A 27,608-nucleotide genomic window follows, 5' to 3' on the forward strand; every position below is an offset into this window, starting at 1 on the left:
GTAGCAAAAGACTGGTCTAGAATCATGTCTTTATGTGAGGACAGTTGGAAGTATAGTGCTAATTTACCAAAGATTGGTTGCTCAGGGATAGTTGGAAGTATAGTGCTAATTTTGGAAGGACCATATTGACATATTCTGAAAAGAGGCATCTCTTATTCAGAAGTGATAGTCAAAATGAGAATATGGAGTTGTCTCCATAGGTGGAAGTTATCTGTGTAAGATTAGAAAACTTAATGCAAGAAGCATGTCCAAAGCAATGTACTTTGAATATGAGACTTAGTTTCCATGGAGTTGATCTCCATTTGAATACCTTATAATGACTGTTGACAAGTCTTTGTGACTTTGTACATATTCATTACAGGAGGGTCAGTGCATATAAGTTTAAAATCTAAACAGATTTCGATAAATGATAGGAATTTGAAATTCTCACATTTTTCGATAAGGATTTGGGAGTGTGAAATTAGAATCATTGAAATTATGTTCAATTGGTTTATTTCACAAAGTAAGGATCATAGACAAACATAGAGTGCATACTTGGTGTATGTCAAAGCTATTGTTTAAGAAAAACATAGTATACATGCTTGGAGCATGGGACAACTAGTGTTTTTAATTCAAGTATAAAGTTGATGAAACCGAAACAATGAATAATGAGTAATCAGTATGGTGATAAATAAAAGTGTTTATTTATATTCATAGGGTTTGATACCATATTTGATTCATTTATTCTTGTGTTTCACTTTGCATGTTTTGACTTCCAGAATAACTAAGTCGCTCTTCCTGAATGATTAAGTTATTCAAACCATCCACAGTCGGTCATATGTTGGAAGTAGATATGAATCAAGACTGTCATGGGTTGGTTTGTAGAGGTCCAAGTTGGTGGACAAAGTGGTGCTACAACACTCATGAGTGCTCATAAGTTCTGAGTATTGGATTCAACCCGCGCTCATTTGAATCACTTCATGGATTTTATCACGAGTGATCATGAGACGATAATATCTTATATTCTTCAAACCTAGAGATATGAGTTGTTACTATGAGTTGGTTGTACATTGATTGCACGAAAACGCATTCGGTAACTTGATGTTATAAAACGTGCCTTTGTGCATGATTCAACAAGTAGTAGAACAAGCCATATGAGTCGAAGTTTATCCATTCCTTTTACCTTTGGGATAAAAGCGATATCTGTGGGCCCCTCGATGATTTAAAGATGATACATGTGAGTGCTTGGCCAAGCCAGGACTGATTTGATTTGTTCAATCAGTCAGTCATCATGAATCGGAAATCGGGAAACAACAAATGGACAGAGAGAATGATTGATAATCCATGTCTCAGTCCATATGATATCTAGAATGGAGGAATATATGATCCCTTATCTAATGGACAAGTCATTGACAAAGGTCAGAGTTCATCGATAAGGTCAGAGTTCGACAGAAGCTTTTGAGAGCTACGATTGCTGATCGGTTCCTGAAGTCATACGCAATAATAGTTTTAGACTTATCCAAGTGGGAGACTGTTGGATTAATGTCTAAGTCCATAACTATAATTGGTAAGACTTGACCCGACCCGGCATGGTCCATTTGGGTTGCATGGCATCATGCATTTGGATAGACTATAATGAGAGAAATAACACTTAAGGTTGGTTAATATATTATAAGTTCTAATATATTAATAAGGTTATTTAATTAGTATTGATCAAGAATTAATTTGGAATTAATTAAGTGATCAAAAGGAGACTAATTAAATATATGGGTTGATTGTGTAAATCATTCATTCTTATATATGTGGGCTTGTGATCCAAGATTCCTTATGTTGGACTAAGTCCATGGGGTGACCCATGGATACTCCATGGAGGTTAAAATCCATGGAGCATAAGGAATGGGTAAAGTTATGAGTTACATGGAGTAACCCTAATAGCCACCATATAAAAGAATCCCATGGCTCAAGAAATCGTGGACTAATGTGTGAATATGAGGGCTAGACGATTTCAAGGAGTGTTCCATTTCTCTCAAGTCATTCCATGTGCATTTGGTGTTGTGTGAACCATTTGAGGTGTCACACTTGGGGCACTAGGCACTCAAGCTTCATGAGGACATTCTACATCAAAGAGGTATGTATTCTATCTTGTTATATTTATTATTTTGTATGCTAGATTAGGATAATACCTTGGATGTTCATAATTGTATGTATAATAGAGAAAACATAGATCCAAGGTATTTAGGGTTGCATGTACACTTAGGAGTGTTAGAATGCTCATAACCCAACATTAACGACATTACAAGTAATAATACGAGAAAACCTTTTTATAAATAACAGAGAGGTTTATAAAAGATGTGTATATGTGTAAGTATAACTTTGTATGAATTCCCAAACTATACTTAATATAGTTTGTGTGTATGTATGTATAACCTTGTATGAATCCCCAAACTATACTTAATATAGTTTGTGTGCATGTATGTATAACCTTGTATGAATTCCCAAACTATACCTACTATAGTTTGAGTGTATGTATTTAGAACCTTGTATGAATCCCCAAACTATACTTAATATAGTTTGTGTGCATGTATGTATAACCTTGTATGAATTCCCAAACTATACTTTATATAGTTTGTGTATATGTATGTATTACCTTGTTTTATGTATTAATCTGAAAACTATATGGTTATGTTTATAAGATGAAAACGTCCTTTATGCTCAGCATGTTATAAAGGGATAAAATATCTAAATATTTTATAAACGTATAGAAATGGTATATTTGTATCGATTACATCGGTTTTAATTTTATTGAAATCCTTTTGTATAAGTTTCATAAAATCATTTATGTATGGCTTGTATTCCCCCCCTGAAAACTTTAAAAACTCGGAAAAAATGTAGGGGTATGAACTCACCTTGAGTGAGTGGTTTGCATGAAAGATCGATACGGAATGCTGAGTGTCAAGTGAAGCTTCGAACACAATTGGATCCTATTTATCATGAATAACACATATAGGATCCAAATTAGGGTATTTAACTACTAGACATGATAAGAAACCACTCTAGGGACTTGGAAACACTTGAACTAAGTGTTAAAACCATATGGGGTTGAGTGAAGGAGGTGTACGGCCACCCTAAAGGTGTGTGCGGCCATGGGTGTGCGGCCCATGAGTGTGCGGCCGTACACTTATGAAAAAGTGTGCATGTTGAGGTGTTTCAAGGCCCTAAGAAGCATCAAGGAAGTGTTCTAGGCCCCATGCTTTGCTGAAATGCAAGTTTGATGCCCAAAATGATCATCAAAGTGGGTGTGCGGCCCTAGGGTGTGTGTGCGGCCCTACAAAGGGGTGTGCGGCCGTACACCCTTCATGTTTATGCAAAAGTTGACGACTTTAAGGTGCATCAAGGCTAGGGCTATGTCCAACTAGAAGGTAGGGGCCAAACTCTCACTTTGGAGAGCCTTTAAGGGGGTGTACGGCCAACCTTATGAAGGTGTGCGGCCGTACTCCTTCAAAGGGTGATGAACATGATGAAACTTGATGATTCAAGGCTTAGATCAAGAGGTCCTTCAAGTATAATAAGCGGGGTGATGGAAAACTCACGTTTTTGAGGCCTTGGAAGGTTCACGGTTGAGTAAGCGTGAGAGAGGATGGTGTAGTGTGCAACCAAGAGAAGAAAGGAATGAAGGAAGGGGGTCTACTCATATATATAAGGGTGGGCGACTCACCACCTTGAGTGTGCGGTCAGGAGGGGGGTGTACGGTCGCACACCCATGTGTACGGCCGTACACTCCTCCTAAAGGAGTGTATGGCCCAAAATATTACTCTACTACTTTGATAACTCATCCCTAATCTCAACCTTGGTTGTACTTAAGCTTAGAACACTTAGAAGAACTTTTAAACAGTGCTAAAAGGCGACGGAAACGAGTTAAACATTGATTGAATTGAATGATTGTACAAGATAGAAGTTCCGGGTTGTCACATCATCCCCCCGTTAGAGGGAATTTCGTCCTGAAATTCTAGGATAGAAATACAAATCATGGACTTGGAAAAAGATGAGGGTACTTCTGTTTCATTGAATCCTCATGCTCCCAAGTGAATTTAGGTCCCCGCTTGGCATTCCAGCGAACCTTCACTATCGGGATGCGACTTTGTTTCGTTCGCTTGACTTTCCGGTCCATGATTTCCACTGGTTCCTCTACAAAGTGTAGACCTTCGTCTAGTTCATCTCATTGAGGGGAATGACAAGTGTCTCGTCAGACAGACACTTCTTTAGGTTCGAGACGTGAAAGACAGGATGTACGTTGCTAAGTTCTCGAGGAAACTGGAGTTTGTATGCTACGGGACCGATCCTGGCGAGGATCTCGAATGGCCCAATGTATCTTGGATTTTGCTTTCCACGCTTTCCGAAACGTATCATGCCTTTCCAGGGTGAGACCTTCAAAAGGACACGGTCACCAACCTGGAATTCCAAGGGTCTTCGTCTCTTATTGGCGTAGCTCTTTTGATTAACTCTCGGATGTGGATTTGTGTTAGTCTCTAAGCTTAATCTCGACCCAAATGGACGAGTGATAGTTCGGGAGGGTTTCGGAGGGTAAAGTACTCCTCGCATGATTACTTTGGGGTCTAGAATATGAGAGAAGCGATTCAGAGGTCCGTGTCGGGTTTTCGTTACAAATGACGAGGGTTTCGTGGATTTGACGGTCAAGGCGTTGGAAACGTATGAACTTAGTATGGTGAGGACCACGCCAATCCATGACGAATGATGATAACAGACTCTTTACATAGACAAAATTTAGGCCGATTTGAAAGAAATGATTGTTATACGACGGTGCATCTTTAGTGTGTTCGACACTGTACTCTGTGTAAACATTTCTAGGGTTTTCTGTTTTCTCTTTGATGTTACCACTGTCACACTTGTATCGCAATGAGCAAGTACAAACAGTGCAAGTGTTTTGATAACTAGTGAAGATACTTTATATTATATTTTTCTTGGTACCTCTATGATCGCTTGGTATATACAAGTTATGTATAATTAAGATGAATAAGACTGTCGACTGAGTAATTCTGCCCTGAATCCACAACCAGACAAGGAACAGGAATTAAGGCGGAATCACTCACTCTAAGTCTGCAACATCTCGGCTATACATAACCCTGATGTACATACTAAGCCATCATAACTTACCAGTACGAATCTTTACTTCTCTTTTGAATGTTGTGACTTGTTCGTATGAGTGACTTATTTATATTTACTTCTTAATTTTCCCCAAAATTTGGTCTTAATATCGATTAAATCATTAAGGAAATTTTTATTTAGAGGACGTACCAAAACCTCAAAGAGAGGGGTTCCTCGTTGCTCTTATATGTCATGCTGCTACGCTCCTCCTTCTCCTCCGTCATTTCTCTCCGTCGGACAGTTTCTCTTGAAGTGCCCCATTTCACCACATGCATGGCATACTTGAATTTTACTAGCATCGGTAGTTGAAGTGATGTATTGAGTCGGGGTCCTATGTGAGATAGCTTCTTCGCCATTTTTAGTCCTTGGACAATTTCTTTTGAAATGTCCAGGTTCGTCACAACTGTAACAAACCTGACCCATTTTCACACCAAGAGCTTGGAGAGTTGATTGTGCCGGTGCCCTGCAGAAACGAGTGGTGTGTCCTTTTCTGTTGCAGTTCTTACATCACAATTCGGGACATTTTCCTACGTGGTGGAAGTTGCCTTTCTTGCAATCTGGTAGATTTCCAGTGTATCGTCGTGCTGGCATTGGTGTTGGAGTGGCAGATGTCGTGGCTGCAGAAGTTGCCACAGGTTGTTGTCTTTTGGCAAGTTTCTGAGATAACTTGCGCTCCTTTTTGTTCCAAAATTTCCGTTTATTGTTCTTAGGTTTGGGAGCTGAAGTATCATCATGGCTAGCCCCTTGTCGGTTTCCTGGTGGGTTGCTATGGTTTGAAGTGTTGAAACTGTTTCCATTCTCATTTGGGTTGTTGGCATTGAATTGCGCCATGACAACTGTCACTGCGGCTGTGACCGTGGCCTGAAATGTAGCCTTCGAAAAGATTCATGAAAGCCACTTTGGTTTCTCACCGTAATTATGTTCAAGGGGTTTCTAGTGTAAAATATAAGTTTGGGTTTCTGACGTATGATACCATGCCTTCCAACAAGTGTTCGATGAAAGTTCTGTTCTAATTTTTATGATTCATTATACAGTCGTGGTTAATATCCTTCATTTTCTATTTGGCTCCATCAATATTATACTTATCAGTAGAATGGATAATTGTATTATGTGCTTTTGGAGTAATCATTTAACTGATGTTCTGTGCAGAAAACCCAAAAGTGGAATGTTAGAACTAGATTGTAATTGCATTCTACCAATGCCTCAGGTAATGAATTTACATCTTTCTTTTTTGTAAGTATTAGCATGCTTGATCGTTTGGTCAAGGGTTAATTACATGAAATTAAAATGTATAATGGCGCAAGTATTGTCACCTTTTTTCCATGATTAGAACAACCAATGAGTTGAAATATAGCTATAATTCACCACTCATCTATGATATTTCATGATTATTTTTTTTTCTGTATGTACTTTATCATGAATATGCATTAGATTTCATCCTCAAGAAGCGTATATCCTTTTCATGATCAATACTTTTGATTTTTTTCTGAATTCCCCTTTTATTTTTGTTTTTTCACATCCTTAAAGCATAACTTCAGAAATTTTTGGATATGTGTATGTATAGAAATCGTTTCAAATGGTCAAGAAGCCCATGTATAATTATAAGTGTAATTTGAACTTCTATCTTTCTTAAACATATGATCTAATAAAAAAAACTCAGATTTATCATTCTTGTTCTCCATGGATTTAGAGATCAATTGTTGTGAAGGAGGGCAATCCTAATTTTACTTTAGGTCAAGAAATGTCAACTAAAACTTAAGTTACTTTCGTATATTGATTAAAATTTGATGTTAGCTAGAGTAATGCGAGAATTTGTTGCCTTAATCGGTAATCACATATAATAGCATTATAGGATATGGTCATTTATTTTTCCTGGCACCACACTAACACTTTTAATTTAGTCTTTTTTAGGCAATTTATTTTTGTCATTTTATGCAATTGCAACATTTTTTGTTAATCAATAATGATTACTTTTTTTAGTGTAGGATTGTATTACCAAAATGGATGGAATTTAGTCCTCAAACATGCAAAAATTAATTTATGTTGTTTTATGTAAAAAAAATTAAGTGGATAAAACATAATTTGACAAAAAAAACATTGCTTATTGTGTGCGTTAAGCTCTTATTCTTATTATGATTCAAAATCATCTGATTCCCTTGATTGCTTATATAGTGATGTGCATGATATGAGTAGCCGGGACACTATCTCTTCAACTATTCTTTAAAAGAGGTAAGTCTCCGGTAATGATTTTGTTGTTCATTTATTTATTAATACGTGTAGAAAATGGTCTATTTTAGTTTATAGTTTTATATTTATCTAAATTTGTTGTAAACCAACTATCAAATTTGACTATGCAGTACTATGATGAGTGTTAACAAATGAAAGTATATTGCTTTTTTTAGTGAAAAAGAATATGTACAGTGCTATTTTTGGTTAATAAATGCAAGTTAATTGCAGTTTTTTGGTTAAAAAAAAGAGTAAACAAGTTGCAAACGGTGAATTAGTTCAGGTATATTGCTGTTTTTGGAAAAAAAAAATGAGCAAGTATGTTGCTGTACTTGGTACGTAAATATAAGTATAATGTTGTTTTTGTTAAAAAAAGCAAGTTTTTTGCTATTATTGGTGAATAAATATAAGTGTGTTTATGTTTTTCGTAAAAAAAGTAAGTGTTGCTATATTGGTCAACTTTTATTTATTTTTTAGTTTAATCATTATTATTTTTTTCTTTTGTTTCTTGTAGATGCATACCATCATGCCATGAGATATATTAAGGTGTATAAATTGTTTAATTCGTGTGAGTTGCGGGTCGGCTTGGTGTAGTGTCTTTTTGCCAGGGGAGAGGTAAGGGAATGTATGAGTTTTACGTTAGTACATCTTTAAATCTATGGTGAATTGGCAAAAATAAGTACTTTCTTTTGTGACATCTATCTATTCAGGTGTGGGTAGGTTCCTGCCAACATGTGTGTTTCCTCGACTAGATCCAACTTCAGCTTTTGCTCCTGATTTGTGCTCATTTTTTTCCGCGACTTCCCTAAATAACCGCACATTTATAAATTCTAAGCAAAATAAGTATCCTTGGTCCAAATTTGCAATAAAAACACAACATAAAGTACAAGAAATATTCCAAAATATATTTATACTTATGGTCATATCACTTGCTTTGGAAAATATGGTCAAGCGATTGAGAAGTTTGGACTGTAGAATTGTAGATTGATCAAGTATATGCAATGAGGTATTGGCATAATCCTTTTCGTTGTTTATGTTGATGAGATTGTTATCATCAAAAGTGATGAAGCATGCATTTCATCTCTCAAAACTTTCTTACACATTGGGTTCCAAAAAAAGGATTTAGGAACATTAAAGTACTTCCTAGGTGTTGAGGTAATAATAGACAATAAATAAATACTTTTGTGCCAAATGAAGTACGTATTTGACTTCATGACTAAAACAATAAAATTGGGTGCTAAAACATGTAATGCGCCAATGATTCCTAATTTGTAGATCTTGAAAAAAGTGGAGCTGTTTGAAGATCCTAAGAAGAATAGAAGATTGATGAGAAAGTTAAATTATAACATGGTAACTCAACCAGGAATTGCATATTCAGTTAGCATGGTAAGTCAATTCATGGCAGATCTAACTAAAGATCATTAAAAATCATTGGAACAATTTTTTCTCATTCTATGAATATCATATGCATAGTTGGGAGGAAAACTTAAAACTAACATTTGATCTATGATTGGGATCATCAAATTGTTTGGACCAGAAGCCATAATATGTCTTGGCATGTAGGAATTCCATTTGCACATTTACAAATGTGAGATGTTCGTAGGGAATATGGTTACTCTGATTCATTAATAATATTTCCTTATGATCCACCTAAATGGTTTTTTTTCATTTGAAATGCTTAGTTTGTTTATATGTTGGAAGTTGAGGTTTCTTAGGATCCTTTTCTTTAATGTGTTGGTTATTCCATTACAAGAAACTACTCTAAGAAAGTGATGTTAAAATATATTTCAACAATACAAATAGCATTGTTTTTGTAGTAAATCTAGTCTTACTGACTTTTTGTATCATGTTGGTTGACATTGCAAATCACTATAGTGTGAACCAAACGTTTTGTTGAGAGGCTGTAGGGAAACATGAAAAAGACAAGGAAGATAACATGAACATAAGGTAGCAAAAGGTCCAAGTTTTGTAGTTTGCTTGTTATGTATCATTTACACATTACTTTATAAATTTTTATGATCTAAATTTTAAATTAGTATAAAACGTTTTGGTCATTTCTATATTTTTTATGAAATGTAAAGACTCTTTTTATTGTTTGATCACTTTGTTTAAAATATGTCAATGGTCACAACAAGTTAGTGACTTTCCATAATTAGCAGGGTGTTTTTGGGTTACACATAAGAATATAAGATAAGATATGAATATAAGATATGATTTAATCTAATTTTATAAAAGAGAAAGACTAGGGGTTTAGTTTATTAACACACCATTGTTATGGTGAGTTAATATGAAATTGATTATGCAGAAGGGGTTAAGAGGAAATATCCATTTCTAGTAACTATTTTTTTTAGGGATAATGTGAACTTAACAATCAAGAAAGGATAAATATCATATTTAAAGGGATAAGCCATAAAAAAAAGAGAGTCAATCCTATAAGGAATAATTATCATATTTAAAGGGATAAGCCATAAAAAAGGAGAGTCAATCCTACAAGGAACTGCTCCTTCTTATATCGGATTAACCCTTATCTCGATATCTGTTTTGCTTGAACGTCGTCTTCCTTTCGGCTTGTGCAAACTCTCAACAGGTCCTCCTCTTAAGTTGTTCGACTTTTGCCAAAGAGAAAAGGAAGATAAGACTTGGTCTCATTGTTTGGATCAAACTTTTGGGGTGTGACTTCATTGGAGAGGTTTTGGTTTAGACCTTCAGATAATCTAAGAAAAAAGACCAATTTGGTTTTTACTTCATTTGAAATAAAGGTTTATAATCGATCAATACTTCTAGTTTTAATTTTTGTTGCTAAAAGTTCACTAGAACAAGATCCATGGTGGATATGATGATTAAAGTTTAGTTTATTATTTCTTTCGTTGATATGTGCTCAAAAATCATAATACGCAACACACTTGATGTTAAGGAATTCATAATAATTCTTTTTTCGTATGAAGATATGAATTTTGAAAGTCATCGACCAAATAGTAAAAGAAAATGAATGCTTCAAAGGTATTAAGTAGATAAATATAGGTTATTGATTAGGTTGTGCTTGTTTCAATAGACATGTCTTTTTGGTAGGTATCATAATTTGAATTTCCCTTTCTTCTTTATTAGAAGAGGAGCATTAGAATACACATGAATAAGATAATGCAATTGGTCATGCTCTTTTGGAATTCATACACATAAGGTGATCTTGTTTTAGGATTTGTTTTTGTAGAGGTGGTCAATTTGAACCTGCATCACAAAACCAAAAGAAAGAAATTCAACCAAGTAGTCTGGAAACTAGTCTGCAATGGAGGAAATCATATATACAAGTGTAGCTAGCTAGTACCTTGTAACAACTAAGAAATTTGTCTCTTTTCTTCTTCAATGTTGGTGTCAGCAAATCTTTTTCCCCTTCAAAGGTTTTTGCTTCCACAATAACGCCCTTAATATGTTCAAAACCTCTTAGCTACACCAAACCAAACCACATTTAGTTAGAAAATATATATGTTGAGATGGAAAAAATTACAAGGTAAAGCAGTACCTTGTTTCTTTGTGCCGTAGATTTTAGTTCACAGATGATGTAATCTTGTAGCTGGGTGAGGGTGCAGAGGCTGGAGAAGCAATTCTTGTGGCCATTTTTATGTCCCCATCTTTCTACATGTTCTTTGTTAGGTACCACTACCGCCACCAATGATGACTTGAAACTATCCCCGTACACCCATATCTAAAACCACCACACGGTCATATATATACTTTCCAAATACTAACATTGTAAGTACTAAAACAAATGACGATGAATAATGAGAATTATTACATCTTCAACGATGGGAGTGATGCCATAAACTTTCTCTAGATGCTCAAGTGCAACATACTCTCCTTGTGACAACTTTATCAAATGTTTCTTCCTGTCAATAATTCTCACTGCTCCATTAGGTAACATTTCCCCTATGTCACCTGATAAGAGAATCCACAATGTAAGTAATATAAGAGTTGAATAAGATGATGACTATGATTGAATAGAAGTTAAATGGAGTATAAGTAATGACATTTTAATGATCATTAAATGGTTTAATAGAAATAATAAAATGGTGATTTAGGATTGAATAGTTGTTTAATCGATTTTGGGTGTTAAAAGTAAAGTTGTATAAGTATTTAATGGATGATGTGTTTATGGTGTAACAATCCATTTAACTCTATAGAATTCAACAGATTGTTGATGTCATGATCTCTCTCTCTCTCTCTCTCTCGCTCTCTCTCTCTCTCTCTCTTCATATATACTTATAAAACTAGCATTTTTTCTTGAATCTCATGCATTTGAAACCCCATTTTTTAACTTCCTCAAACCACATTCATTTGAAACACCCCCCCCCCCTTTTTAACTAATGCAACTCAAAAGTTTTATTAATTATGATTTAACACTCAAAAGTTTTATAACTTATATTATGTTTAATTAGCATTTAGTGAAAAGTTTACTATAAAAAGACCAATCTTTTGGGAAGACATGCATATAAATCATATACAAATTTCAAAAAGAAAACAAACTTAAAGGTTTTTGTGTTGGGTTGAGGTCTTATGACCACTTTTGGAGATATGATATTATATTAGAGCTTTTAATTTGTAAGTTTGTTCTACTAATTCGTTTTTATATTTTCTTAGTTTTTGGATTATTGTAATACAGTTGTTGTATATTGTGGTTTAATCGTTAATATATTGATCATATGTTATATAGGGTGATGTCGAAAATATTTAATTAAATATTTTAAATATGTTTTTTTTTGTTTTGTAATTGTACCGTTTCAAAAAAATAATTAACTAAAACTCATACATATGTTATACTTTCCATCTCTTTCTCTCTCTCTCTCTATATATATATATATATATATATATATATATATATATATATATATATATATATATATATATATATAATAGAGGTCAAAACACTTCAACCAAAATTAATTTAAAATCTAATATTTCAAATACTTTTTAATAATGATTGTAAAAGTTTCAACATGTGTTACTTAATTGATTGATTAATAAAAATATTAATGTTTTGAAACTCCTAACTCTTAAACTTATATTATTTAATCTGTTAGTTAACTAAAATATTTTTCCTACATAAAGATAACATTTTTATGTTTGGTTACTCATATTTGTTTATGTAATTAGAAAACAAGGTGTACATAGAATGACTACTTCAATTTCACATAGGAATCAATACCACTAGAGAGATATGTTGTCTTTAACCGGTGGTAGGAAATCCATATACCCTTTTTAATTATTTATATTAATGCTTAGTAATATATATTTTATATTCCTATTCACCTTAATTTTTTAGGTACAAATTAAGTAAGAGGATTCTCGGCGTACTAACATAAAGTCAAACGTACGCCTTGCAAAATATGTAATTAAAATTAAATATCATATTTAGTAATCGAATTATTTTAAAACTCTTGATGACATTTATGTATAATGATATAGTTTGTGTGACTTCATTCTTAATTATAATGTTTAATATTTGAAAGTTCATATATGAAACCTTGGATGTTTTGGTGTAATATAAATAGTGTAATACAAAGTTTATTAGTTCAATATTGTTTATTAATAGCTCATTCAAAACAACTTATTTCTTATTTTATCCAAAAAATATTATCGGACATAAGAAAATTAGATTATATTAAATACAAAAACTTATAATATATATTGGATATTATAAAAGTAAAAGTAAAGTTTATAATGTATGTACTGTATTAGATAGTATCAAAATATAAGTTGATGAATTTTTATGTTATTTGATAATTCGGTTAACGCCCAAACCATGACTAAAAACGTAAATTTCAACATATTTCTATTTTTTCTTATAATTATTTTAACCACTTAAATGCATTTTTGCGCAACGCGCGAGGTTACGCCTAGTTATATATATATATATATATATATATATATATATATATAATCAAATCTACAAGCCAAGTAAGAAGTTAAACCTGTATGAAACCACCCATCTACCATCACCTCATTTGTCAACTCTGGATTCTTGTAGTATCCAGCAAAACAAGATTTACCCCTGACACATATTTCACCTCGTGGAGGATACGCTAAAGGATCATAACCCATATCTGCAACTTCTTCAAGACGTAACTCAGTGTATACAAAAGGAGGACCAACACTCCCCACCATTGACATTTCGTATGGATACGCAACTGCAGCTAAACCACAAGTCTCTGTCAACCCTGTCACAACAAAAACTTATTATTATTAGGGTGCTACTATACATACCCTGTCACTCACACAAATTGCCAAATTATGGGGGTACACACACTCACCCACTTATACAGGGTTACACGAAGTAGTTGGAAGGTACATATAGAATTAGCCTATTATTATTAATATGCATGCAAATAATATTACATCTCATCATCAAACTACACTTACCATATCCTTGTAGTACAAAAGCACATGATGTGACCCTCAAGAACTCCTCCACCTCGGGGCTTAAAGGGGCTCCTCCAGATACAATAAGACGTATCCTACCACCCAATCTGTTCCTAATCTAAAAGAAAACAATCATCTTTAAATTCATTTGTCGTTTAGCCAGACAAATACATTTACATAATTGAAGGATTCAGATAAACGTTCAAAAGTTGGAGTAGAAAATAAATGAAACCTTTCTGAACGCCAACATATCTGCAAACGGTGATGCATAATTTTGCTTATAACCTGATTTCAACCATCTAAGTTTGCTGCAGATCAACAGTAATTTCAAAACCTACAGTAACTTCACAAAAACCAATTGTGTGGGACAAAAACATTTATTGATAGATTACTGATTATATAGAATGTCAAATATTTTCCTCCGCCTTGGATTAAGTTCTTCTAGTCCTTTCAACACACCTGAAAGACGACACGTATAACTGACCAGTAAGAAACTATAGAGTAGAAAAAAAATGATTAGGAAAACTGCAAAAAGGTTCCGTTGAGACCCAAATTTCTACACCTTCATAAATTCTTTCCAAAACACGAGGTACCCCAGCCAAAAATGTTGGTTTCAGTTCAATCATATCATCTTGTATAGCATTTATATCCTTCAAAAGATAGCATTCATATGATCAAGTAACACACACAAACACACACACACATATAAGATTTTACCCCATGATAGAAGCCAACAGAAGCGCCCATACGAAAAAAGTATTCTTCAATCATACGGTCAAGGATATGTGCGAGAGGCAGAAAGGATAAATAAACATCATCTATAGTCATCTATCATATATGGTTCCGCAGTCATGAGCCAGAAAAAAAAAGCGTGAATATATATGAAAGCAACAAGCCAAAGGAAAAATGATCGAGTAAGTCATCATGAAGATATCTTCATACCTTTTCCTCAAATTGTTTCATAAAAAGATCGACCCCAAATATAGTTGTTGTAGCATTTTCATGTGTCAATATAACACCTTTTGGATCTCCATTGGTGCCACTTGTGTACATAATTGTACATATGTTAGATGGCTGAGGTGTCTGCAGCTCTGATGGATGTTGGCTACCCTACTCGATCAACATCATAGAAAAATGTTGAATTTAATTACTCAAATCATAAGCATATATATCTTGATGGAGAAACATGATGTTATGAGAGTTGACGAACCATATAAAGGAAGTCATTCCATGAGAATGATTTTATTCCAATGGAATCTGCCTTTTCCTTTTCCTCATCTTCCATGGAAGTGAAGCAAACAATCACTGCATGTACACAGGGTCAAAAGAAATTGATTCGGTTGTCACTGGATGCATGCAATTCCATATATTTACAAGGTTTTCTCACCCTTGAGACGTCGAGTATGTGTACATTCAGGATCCAGTAGCTGGAAAATTAAGCAAAGCACTTAGTTATTTAGCACACAAGCTGACGCACCAATATATTTTAAGGAAAAACTAAGCTTGGCCTGGGTTCTCACCTGTTTAACCTTTTTATCTTGGACAAAAACAATATCAACTTCAGCATGCTCCAAAATATAGTTTACTGCCCCTGCCCCTGTTAGATATATATTTATAGAAATCCAATCAAGATCGAAGGAATGAAGGGTTTTAGGTTAATTTATAATTAAGTGAAAAAGGAAGAAAGAAAAGTCTGGTTTCAATGAAGCAAGTTTTACCAAGGGTATCATATAGAGGTACACAAACGATGCTCTGGGCATTGCAAGCCTATATTCATTCATGTAGTCATCGTTAACATATAATTAATGCATAAACATATCATGGGAAAATTATGAATCGAGTTGAAAACTGACCTCCATTGCTACAATCCATTGAGGGCAATTTGATCCATAAATTCCAATTTTACAGCCCTGTTATTCACATACAGCTTGTTGTTACAAATCAACACATGTACAAACAAGGTTATTTATCTTAAATATTAAAAAAATTGTGAGAATTCTTCGGACCATGCATAGCAAGTCAGTTTAGAAAATTAGTTTTATATATATATATATATATATATATATATATATATATATATATATATATATATATATATATATATATATATATATATATATATATATATATATATATTGCAAATTACATATATATAGTTGTAGCATATATATGCTTACAGATTGGACTCCAGAAGCCCTAATGGCATAGGCAACATGCAGAACTTCCTCATATACAGTCTTGTAAGTTTTCCAAATGTACGGTCCCCACTGAAAGATTAAAAAACATGTTAATGATACGAATAACACAACATGTTAAGATCTAAGCAAATAGCACAATTAATTAAAAGAAGAAGTAAAAGGCGTAGTTTGTGTGGTACCTTGCCATCAACGACTTCACGCCATCCAAGCATCCTATTGTCAGGATACTTATCAACAGAAGACCTGCATGCAGAGTCGAGGTTAATTATAAATGATTCATGATAAAAATAAAAATTAGGAGTTCTTTTTTTGCAAAAAATACGTTGTTTTTAAATTAGTTTGTAGAAGTAGGTTTGTTTGAAAAATACAAAGTAGACTAGTTTTTAGACCGTCTCATTTCTAACATTTCTAATGATCTAACAAACTAACTAACTATATATATATATATATATATATATATATATATATATATATATATATATATATATATATATATATATATATTCATTTTCAACCCTAACATGTTACCATTCCAACCCTTTAAGTTTTATTTTATTATTTTTCTTTACCTCTTTTATGATCGAAAACTCCAAATTTTACCTCTATTAGAATAATATTTGTTTACCTCTATGATATATATGTTTTAACTAACAAATTATATATATATATTTTCATTTTTAATCCTAATATGTTATCACTCCAGTAGTTTTATCTTATTTTTTCTTTATCTCCTTTATTATACAAAACTCCAAATTTTACCTCTATTATATATTAAAGATAATTTACTTTATTTAAAATATATAATTTATGTATTATTTTTTTAACAAATTAAATCATAAAATATATCTTATCAATACCTTTAAATACATACAACTCATAAATAAAAGATCAATTAAAACCATATTATCATACCAAGTAAGCATTAAATTATAATATTTATTAAATACTAACTTATAACATTTAAAAGGATGATTTTTCTTTCACTATGGTGTAGTTCGTAAACTGAAAAAATCTTTAGTCTGAAACTGAAAATATATATATATATATATATATATATATATATATATATATATATATATATATATATATATATATAGAGAGAGAGAGAGAGAGAGAGAGAGAGAGAGAGAGAGAGAGAGAGAGAGAGAGAGAGAGAGAGAGAGAGAGAGAGAGAGAGAGAGTTAGGTTCAAATGTGGATTGACATCTATTGTGTGGACAGTGCTATTCTGTGAGAATGACAAAGAAAATAAATTGTTTGATAATATGAATACGTTCAATCTTATAGAATTATTGTAATTATTACGTATTTTCACTAATTAAATCGTTTATAAGGTTATTATAAACTTTTTTTTAATTATTCTCATTCTGTCAAAATGTTATCAGGATATTTATTGAGTCGTATTCTGTAAGAATGAAAACTAATGAAAAACGATACATGAGAACAAAAATGAATTAGAATTAGTGAGAATAAATTAAAATAACAATTGTTCTGTGAGATTGAACGTATTCACATTACTAAACAACATATTCTCTTAGTAATTCTCATAAAATAGCATCATTCACACGTCCACACAATAGTTATCCATCTACATTATAACCTAGCCTTATATATATATATATATATATATATATATATATATATATATATATATATATATATATATATATATGTGTGTATATATATCCTTTATGAATGTATATTTAGAACGTTTCCGATTATAAAGTTTTGATATTTCAGACATTTCAAACTAAAAAAATGTATTTCAGACTATACGTATCGAACATTTCAGAATAAAGATATTCTCACATTCACCGGGACCCCTCATGCTGATTTGCAAAATGCAATATCAAAACTGTCAAAAATAATTAAAAACACGTATTTAATTTTTTTTTTTGGAAAATATGGTGTCATAGTCGAAAAATGAGAAAACGTCGTGTCTTTTGTGCCGTTGAACAGAAGTGAAAAGGTCAACATTAGACATAGTTGGAAAACGATGTTCGGTTTTAAAAAACAATGCATTGTCAATTTTCTTTTCAAAGGAAAATACATTTTTTTAAAGTTGTTTAATTTGTAAAATTACCTTTCTACTTATATATATATATATATATATATATATATATATATATATATATATATATATATATATATATATATATATATATATATATATATATATTTGCGTTATTTGTTACATTTCTAACAAGTTATATCATTAGGAATATATTTTGTATATTTTGGATTATAAATTAAAAACATTTCATACGTTCAGACATTTCATTGATCTTCTATTAATAGTGTTGTGTATTTCAAGTTAGTAATGAGATATATTTGATTATTGAATTTGTTAAAAATAATACGTAATTATATATTTAAAATAAAATAATTATACCTAATTAATAACAAGAGTAAAATTTGAAGTTTTCAAGATAATAAAGGAGGTAAACAAAAAAAAAAACTTAAAGGACTAAAATTATAACACAGGAAGGTTACAAATGTAATACATATAATTTGTTAGTTAGAAATGTTAGAAATAAGTGTTAGCAAGGTTAGAATCCTTAAAAATGGTGGGTCCTACTAAAAACCAACCTATTTCTGCAAAGAATTTTCAAACAAGTCTATTTCTACCAACTAATTTAAAACCATCCTACTACAAAGTAGTTATTGAGGAGACTTGTTGGAACTTGGAAGAAGAAATAAAATAATACCTGAAAACATCCCAAGTAGTATTCAAATGAGAATCATCAATTGGTGGGAAACCATGTTTGGCAAGAAGATTACGGTAGACAGGACCAACAGATGGATCATGACCACCGGCACCTTTTCTTCCACATTCCTCCACCTTCACAGAAAACTGTTTATCCATCTCTCGTCTAGCTAGCCAGGTACTCACTTAGTTGCTTATGATCAGTATTCAGCTTCGAGATCCGGTAAAACAGAAATAAATAGATAGTTGGGATCGATACCAACAAAGCAATTAAACTAAAGAAGGCGGGTACGTACTATGGCTGAAATGAAAAAGAGATGCATGTGTTGTTGGTTGGTATGACGAATTTAAGTAAAGCAAATTAATGCATTTAACCTCATGTGGCCTACTTACAATGGTCCCATACAGTAACTCTATAAATGCATACATACATATATACTTTTATATTTCCAACGGGAATAATTATAGTGCAGTTATATATATAAGAGTATAGTGTGATAAAACACATGTATGCAACATGTTTTTTCTGGTCTCCGGAGATGTCATTCATTCCGCAACTAAACAACCATAAGAATAAATAATTACAATTTCAAAAAGATAACCCCGTCATGTCGCCAACAACTATATATATATATATATATATATATATATATATATATATATATATATATATATATATATATATATAGTTTCCCGAGAACTAAAGGTGAAATGTTGGATCAAAAAAGGAATGGTCGAGATGCAAGGTGACGTTTTTGTAAATAAGTAGACAAAAAAAAGAAGGAGGAGTATATTAATTAATTCAGTCAGGGGTATTATATGAATAAAAGTATAATTAAATGATTTATTAAATATAATATCTGATAAAATAAATTTTCATCTCTCTCTCTCTCTCTCTCTCTCTCTCTCTATCCTACCCGTTTTCCTCTCTCGCTCAAACCTACGATCCATCCTCCGACGACTCACCTTCGTCGAATAGCCTCCAACCTCCTCCATCATCCGCCGTCGATCGCCTCCCTCCTCCCTTCACCGGCCACCTCTACCTCTGTCGACCGCCACACTCATTGATCTCACGTTCTTCATAGAAAAAACTCCACTGAAGATGCTTTGATTTTGAATCGGTTTGTCCGCCATTATTGCAAATCCGTTCTCCCTTGTTTCTCTATCATCATCGGACTACTCCATTACGATCGAGATCTCTCTTCTTCCCTTGTCGATGCCCCAACTACTGATTAGATAAAAGAAGGAGAAAAGGATAAGTGTTCTTCATTTATTCTCATATTTGTAACTACCGTTGCTTGTTTTCTATTTTCTTTCTCTAATCTTGAATATTGTATTAGTTTCCTTCACCTTGATGGATTTTCAACCGTTCAGAATTGGAAAATATATTTGTTTGTTTTTAGCACACAACGTGTTTGTTGAAATGCTTCAAAGAATGTTTTCACCATTTACCTTTGTTAACCGTGCTCCCGTATTGGTAATTTCATCCCATTTACTATGGTTCTTGTGACCTGCCACCTGAGGATATTTCCAAACCAAATGATTGGCAAGATTTTGTTGACCAGCTATCACTAAAGATGATGCTACAATGCCAAATTAGGGAAATATTTGTTAACTATTAGAAGTTAACTTGGAAATCCACATTTACTTTCTCTGTTAAGTCATGCTTTATGTCATAAGTAAAGAAGAAGTGGTGTGTAAGATAATTCTGATCTGTTCTTATCTTAATTGTAGTTACAGGCCTATTTTTGGATTTGGTGGGGCTCTTTTAGAGTTTTTCACATTGGTAGCAACACTCATCTTATATTGAAAAAAACCAATAGATTTCTTACTTGTATTCATCTTGATTTCTAGGTGTGTATCAAAATGGACACAGAACATGAGTCTGAATGGAATGCAGCACATAGTATCTTTATCAGTGAAGATCTTTTGACTATGCTAAGCTTTAGTTGCAATTTCTTGCAGTTGTAGACAGAAACTGTTGGCTTTATCAAGGCCAGACATTGCAATGGGCAATCTATAGGTAACTCAACTGATTATTACTTTTTTAGTAACAAAAACTTATAATTTAATGAAAAAAAAACTAATTTCAGGTACAATGCATGTTGGCTTCCATTGCTTGCTAAACATTCAGAGTCTAAAATCACTGAAGGACCTTTAGTTGTTCCTCTTGATTGTGAATGGATTTGGCATTGTCACGGACTTAATCTGGTATATGATTATGAAACAAATACTCATTTTTCCAATGATAATTTCTGTAAAAAACTTTATGTTCTTGATATATTTTTTTACAGGTTAGATACAAATCAGATTATGAAAAATTCTATGGAAGTATGGAAGTATTCTTGACAACTCTAATGTTGTCTCTTCTATTAATCAAAGAACATCAAGAAAGGAAACAGAAGAAACATGGAACAAATTATACCCAAATGAACCCTATGAGTATGACATGTCACATGCTTCCTCAAGTGAATTTTCAGAAACTTTATATAGTGGAGGAACTCAAAGCTTTTCCAAATATGATTTTGTTTTAGCTGTTGAAAGACAAAGCCCATTCTTTTACCAGGTAAACCTTAAAACCAGCTAAAGATTACTATAAAAAGTTAAAAATAATTTATTTTTTTTTGCAGAATTGTTTGAAACCCTACTCTTTGTGACAGGTGTCAAGGCCTCATTTCAAGAAAGATCTATTCCTTCAAGATACACTTATAATCTCATGATTTGGGGGGTTTTCCTTTCTTCAAGAGTAGAAACTACAAACAGATTCATTGAATTTATGTGTGATGTGTCACAAATATCATTCAAAATTTTCCATTCAGGTTCCTATCAAGCTATAGTCGTGAGAGCTTTCCACAATTGCAGATTTCTTGGATTTCAGGTAATTCTCACATAATATCAAAAATTTTATATAGAAAAATGATGATGAATAAAGAGATTTACATGTGAATCACTTGTGATTCACATGTGAATGTGAATCATTGTGATTTACATGTGAATCACATGTAAATCATGTGAATTAATTATTTTTTTCTAACCATATAGTTTATTTTAATTGCTTTTATATTAAGCTTCATAAATCAATTGTGATTTACATGTGAATCACTTGTGATTCACATGTAAATCATATTAATTATTTATTTTTTCTAACCATATAGTTTATTTTAATTTGTTTTATTTTAGCAATATATCACAAGTGAATCACATATGAATTACATGTAATTCACATGTAAATCACAAGTGAATCATATGTCATTCACAAGTAAATCACAAGTGATTCACATATGAATTACATGTGATTTACATGTAAATCACATGTAATTCACATGTAAATCACAAGTGAATCACATATGAGTTACATGTGATACATATGTAATTTACATATAATCACATGTAATTCACAAGTGATTCACATATAAATTACATGTGATTCACATGTAATTCACAGTAAATCACAAGTGAATCACATATGAATTACATGTGATTCACATGTAATTCGCATGCTAACCACATGTAACTCACAAGTAAATTTCATATGAATTATATGTGATTCGCATATAAATCATTAGTGAACCACATATAAATTACGTCTATATGCACACATGTATTTTTGTGAGTTTCCTTGCATTAATCATTTTTTTTTCTTGTAGATTTGGATTAATTTGTGGAAAACATTGAAGAGATGAAAAATGATAAATTAAAGAAAATATGGAACACGAAGACATAAAAACGCTTTGAAATTTTGTTGTATTTTTTGGTTTTTTTATATTTTATTTTGTATCGAATAAAATACTCGTATTATTGTGTTTATATATTATTAAATATAAATGGATTTTTTATATGTTTACTTACAAATATTATAGTATAAGAAAGATATATATGTACTTGAAAAATATACATATATACATCTAAAACGTTGATTTTTTTGTTAAAAAAATAAGGGTTTTTTTTTTAATATTTCAGTTTTTTTTAATTTATTGATTTTTAAAAATTTACTTTTTAAAAAAAATTGCAACTTTTGTGAAAAAATTACAGTTTTTTTTTAAAATACAATTTTTTTTAAGAAAATTACAGTTTTTTTGAAAAAATTGTAGTTTTGTTTTTGAAAAAAATACAGTTTTTTTTAAAAATGCAGTTTTTTTTTAAATTGCAGTTTTTTTAAAAAAATATTTTTTTTTCAATTAAAAAATAAAAAAATCTCCATTTTTTTTAAAAAAATCGATAATTATTTAAAAAAAAAATCCGAAATTTGATTTATTATGTTAATTTTTAAAACTTTTTATTAATATTTCCAATAAGAAAAAGAAATTAAACATTAAATTAGATCGGTAAGATGACGATCATGCCCTTAATGAATTAATTTTGATCTAACGCTCCACCTTTAGTTCTCAAGTTCTCGGGAAACTATGAGTTCTCAACGAATCTCAACCATATATATATATATATATATATATATATATATATATATATATATATATATATATATATATATATATATATATATATATATATATATATATTCCTCTTAAAGGTTATAAAGGTTATGTATACCCATTCCACCATTTACCCGGTGAAGATATTAAAAGAACATGCGTTCGAATTTGTGTGACTATCCCATAAATATTAAAATTTATAATGCAAGTTGTGTGCAGTTGGATAGTTAATGTTGCATTGACACCGGGCCCTTTTAAATTATAATACGACAACGCCGTACAACAACCTCTTCATTACTTTGACATTATCTATTCGCCCAGATCAATATGATACTATTATTCGGTATTACTAGTTGTATTTCTCAACATAAAACTAATCAACTAGGATTTCATCAAATTAACTGTTTTTCAAATTTTTATTTAATTTTACATATTGTATCTTCACTATTATGTTGTAAGTATTAGGGTTTACGTTGGAGATCTGTATACCTTTTGGATCGTGTGAATACTTTCCGAAGAAATATTTTTACCCTATATCTGGGTTGCAATAAATTCAGCCTAGGATAATCCAAGAAGACACTTATGATTCTAGGCACAGAAATCCTAAGTCAAATTGCTAGAAAGATTCTGTGTTTGTTTGAAGAAAACGAGAGCTAATAATTTCGTGTGTGTATTCTCAAAGAGAATAGTCGTTTATATAATAAATGAGATTGGAGTTTCATTAGGGTTGGCCGTCATAGGTTGCTTTAGAAGCAAGTCAGAAAATCTGAAATTTAATGAGGATTTAGGGTTTCCAAAACTAACGAATTTCGTTAGTTTTACCATAATCACGTCAAGAATCTCAATTTCTCACTATGTTTCCATATGTAAAATTCGGAGAGGTTTCCTAGATATCTCTTTTCCCACTATGTTCCCAGCTAGGGGCTCTGCCCATTGGACCCCGCTAGGGGCGCTGCCCCTAGACCCCGCGAAAGGGAGTTGCCTCTTTGGAAACCCCGGACCCAGGGGCGGTGCCCCCGGACACCCAACTTTTAGTCGAATCAGCTTCTAATTCGATCTTATACATGTCTGCACTCCGCACAAACTCGTACATATATTAGAATACAAATTATGAAGCCCATTAACTCACATGTTAGTTCCAATTACATAAAATGACACAGTGATACTAAAATCACCAACATATTAGTTATAGTAATTTATTTTGTTTGTTTGTTGTTATTATTATTATTATTATTATTATTATTATTATTATTATTATTATTATTATTATTGTTGTTGTTGTTGTTGTTGTTGTTGTTGTTGTTGTTTAGTAATAATTACTAGGGAAAACTGCAATGAAGTCTTTACATATTGACCTCATAATCGATTTAGTACTTATATTTTTTTTTTATTCAATTAAGTCCCAAAAACCTCTAATCGTATTCAATTTAACCATTTTACCAGGTCAACAGTTCATTCAACTTTCAAAAATTATATTTTTGGCCCAGATTTCAAAATTTATTACAAATTTGGTCTAAAATTTACACTTTTGGCCTAGATTTTAAATTTTATTACAAATTTGGTCGAAAATTTACCATTTTTACCCAAATTTTAGAAATTTGTTATGAATTCAACCTAACTTTAAATTTTTTTACAAGTTTTTTTCTCAAAAAATTTTTCGAATATGTTTATCTTTATAAAATCATATTTATAAAAAAAACATATTTTCACATAAAAAATCTTACATTTTCTATATAATTTTTTTGTATACGAAATACCAATTTATAAAAAATAGGTATTTATTAAGTACATAAATATATGCAAATCCGCTTTTATAAAAAAATATATATTGACATGTATTTTATAAAAAAAATGTATATAAACACCTATTTTATTATAAATACATTTGTATGAAAACACATATTTATAAAAAATGTCTACAAACACCTATTTATAGTAAACGTATATATTTTTTTTTTGTAAAAATATATTTATATACACCCAAATAAGTGTTTGCATACATTTCATTAGTACACACACACACACACACACACACATATATATATATATATATATATATATATATATATATATATATACGCACACAAATAGGTGTGTATCTATATTTTTTTATTAAATCGTGTTTGTATATATTTCTTTTATAAAAACGTGTTTGAATAATTTTTTAAATAGTACGTGTTTGTATATATTTTTTATATAAACGTGTTTGAATACAAATGCATTTATTGTAAAATAGGTTATATATATATATATATATATATATATATATATATATATATATATATATATATATATATATATATATATATATATATATATATAAAAGAAATGTATACAAACACTTATTTGGGTGCATATAAATATGTTTTTACAAAAAAAAATGTATATATTTACTATAAAATAGGTGTTTGTATATATATATTTGTTATAAATATGTGTTTGCATACAAATGTATTGATAGTAAAATAGGTGTTTGTATACATTTTGCTTTGTAAAATACATGTTTTTAAACATTTTTTTTATAAAAATGGATTTTTATATATTTATGTACTTAATAAATACCTATTTTTATAAACAGGTATTTCGTGTACAAAAAAATTAAAAAGTTTTTATATGGAAAATATAATATTTTTTATGTGAAAATATGTTTTTTTTGTATTATGATTTTATAAAGAAAAAACATATTCGAAATTTTTTTTAAGAAAAAAATTTGTAAAAAAACCTAAAGTGATGATGAATTCATAACAAAATTCTAAAATTTGGGCCAAAAGGGTAAATTTTGGACCAAATTTGTAATAAAATTTAAAATCGGGGCTAAAAGTGTAAATTTTGGACCAAATTTGTAATAAATTTTGAAATTTGTTCCAAAAATGTAATTTTTGAAAGTTGCATGACCTATTGACCGGGTAAAATGGCTAAATTGAATACGATTATCATTTGTTTAGACTTAACTGAATATAAAAAGATATAAGGACTAAATCGATTATAAGGTCAATATGTAATGACTTTATTGCAGTTTTCCTTAATTATTATTAGAGTATAATTATTATGCAACGAGTTATTACAATAGTCGATGATTTATGAATATTATTTTAACAACAAAAGTCATACACTAAATTATTGGAGATCAACTTTTACGATAACCGAATATTGATTTATTATGCCGAACAATATTTTTCTCATTGCAAACACGCATGATGTTATCATTATTTTTATAAGCAGACAAAGTTAGTCGACGTGTTTTACACTAAGTGTGTCATCACGACATCTCAAATCATATAGTTATTGCAATCATATTTGTTTGTGGTGGTTAATATATTTGTTTGTGGTGGTTATTATATAGCTATTTCTAAGTAGATAGAGGTTTTCAACAATATATCTTTTTAATAATTTTTTTTCAAGCTTCCTCTAAAGGTGGGGGTTATTGGACATATCTGTTGGGTTTTATGTACTCTAACATCCCTATGGTGCACATACAACCCTAATGCTCTGGATCTAAGTTTTCTCTAATTATACATGCAATTTCATTTTATCCAAAGCATGAAGCCTAACTAGCATACAATTGAAGATATACAACATAAAAACTAGTTGGAAGATTACCTATTTGTTGTAGCTTGTAGAACTTGGCCTTTAAGAGCTTAGCACCCCAAGTGTGATGCCCCAAACAAGTCACAAATAGCATGAAACAAGTGGAAGATGATGAGAGACAGGTTAGAAAGCTCAAAAATCAGCTAGGGTTTAACCTTAGGAGTCTTAGGGTCGATTTTAGCAAGCTAGGGGCTTTATTTATAGTTTGGAATTCCTAGGGTTTCAACTTGTAAACCCTAATTCACTTGGGCTTTTAATCCAATAATTTATTAGCCTTATGGACTAACTCTTAATGGACCCTCACAAAGATTTAGTCCATTCATAATCAACATGGATCATTAGCCCAAACTATAAATATCACTAATTTACATAATCAGTCCCTGCAAATTTAATTAGTCTCTTTTGATCACTAATTTAATTCCAAATTAATTCTTGATCAATACCAATTAAATAATATGATTTCTCAATTAATATATTATTCTTATAATATATTAAGAAATCACAAATAACCTCTTTCTCAAATATTCATCCTATCAAATTGTTCTGATGAAGGCAACCCGAAGTAGACCATGCTGCTCTCGGGTCAAGTACATACCAATTATAGTTATGGGCTTAGAAACCTAATCCATCAGTCTCCCACTTGGATAAGTCTAACTATAACTGCAAGTATGACTTGAAAAACTGTCACACCCCCAAACCAAGGATGGCGGAAACGTCCGGGGGTGGAGGACTTCATGTATAGTATCACAACAACGAGTATAATAGTGCTCAAAGTAAATACAACCATCATAAATATAATTGAAAAAGTTACACCAAAGTATATGTTTACATGTTTCAAATCAATTACATTATGATGACAAAATAAACTCTTTGACGATTTAACGTCCCATCCTCAAAATGTTGTTGA

The 27,608-nt window shown here is 31.2% G+C and overlaps 1 protein-coding gene across 1 annotated transcript; it reads right to left on the reverse strand.

The window, feature by feature from the left end:
* Positions 1-10,371: 10,371 nt before the first annotated feature.
* On the reverse strand, positions 10,372-18,997 carry LOC145137137 (long chain acyl-CoA synthetase 1-like). Its single transcript, XM_079071275.1, has 19 exons — positions 18,685-18,997; positions 16,157-16,220; positions 15,957-16,046; positions 15,633-15,689; positions 15,498-15,546; positions 15,300-15,376; positions 15,167-15,206; positions 14,990-15,084; positions 14,722-14,889; positions 14,497-14,607; positions 14,342-14,429; positions 14,172-14,238; positions 14,012-14,087; positions 13,780-13,897; positions 13,332-13,577; positions 11,159-11,298; positions 10,886-11,068; positions 10,691-10,810; positions 10,372-10,593 (listed from the first exon to the last, which is right to left on the reverse strand). Exons 1-19 carry the CDS (start codon positions 18,840-18,842, stop codon positions 10,558-10,560), a joined length of 1,983 nt encoding a protein of 660 aa, XP_078927401.1. The 5' UTR covers positions 18,843-18,997; the 3' UTR covers positions 10,372-10,557.
* Between the last annotated feature and the right edge of the window lie 8,611 nt (positions 18,998-27,608).

This window comes from Lactuca virosa, chromosome 9 (genome assembly GCF_052849685.1).
Source record: "Lactuca virosa cultivar CGN04683 chromosome 9, Lactuca_virosa_CGN04683_v6, whole genome shotgun sequence".
NCBI lineage: Eukaryota > Viridiplantae > Streptophyta > Magnoliopsida > Asterales > Asteraceae > Lactuca > Lactuca virosa.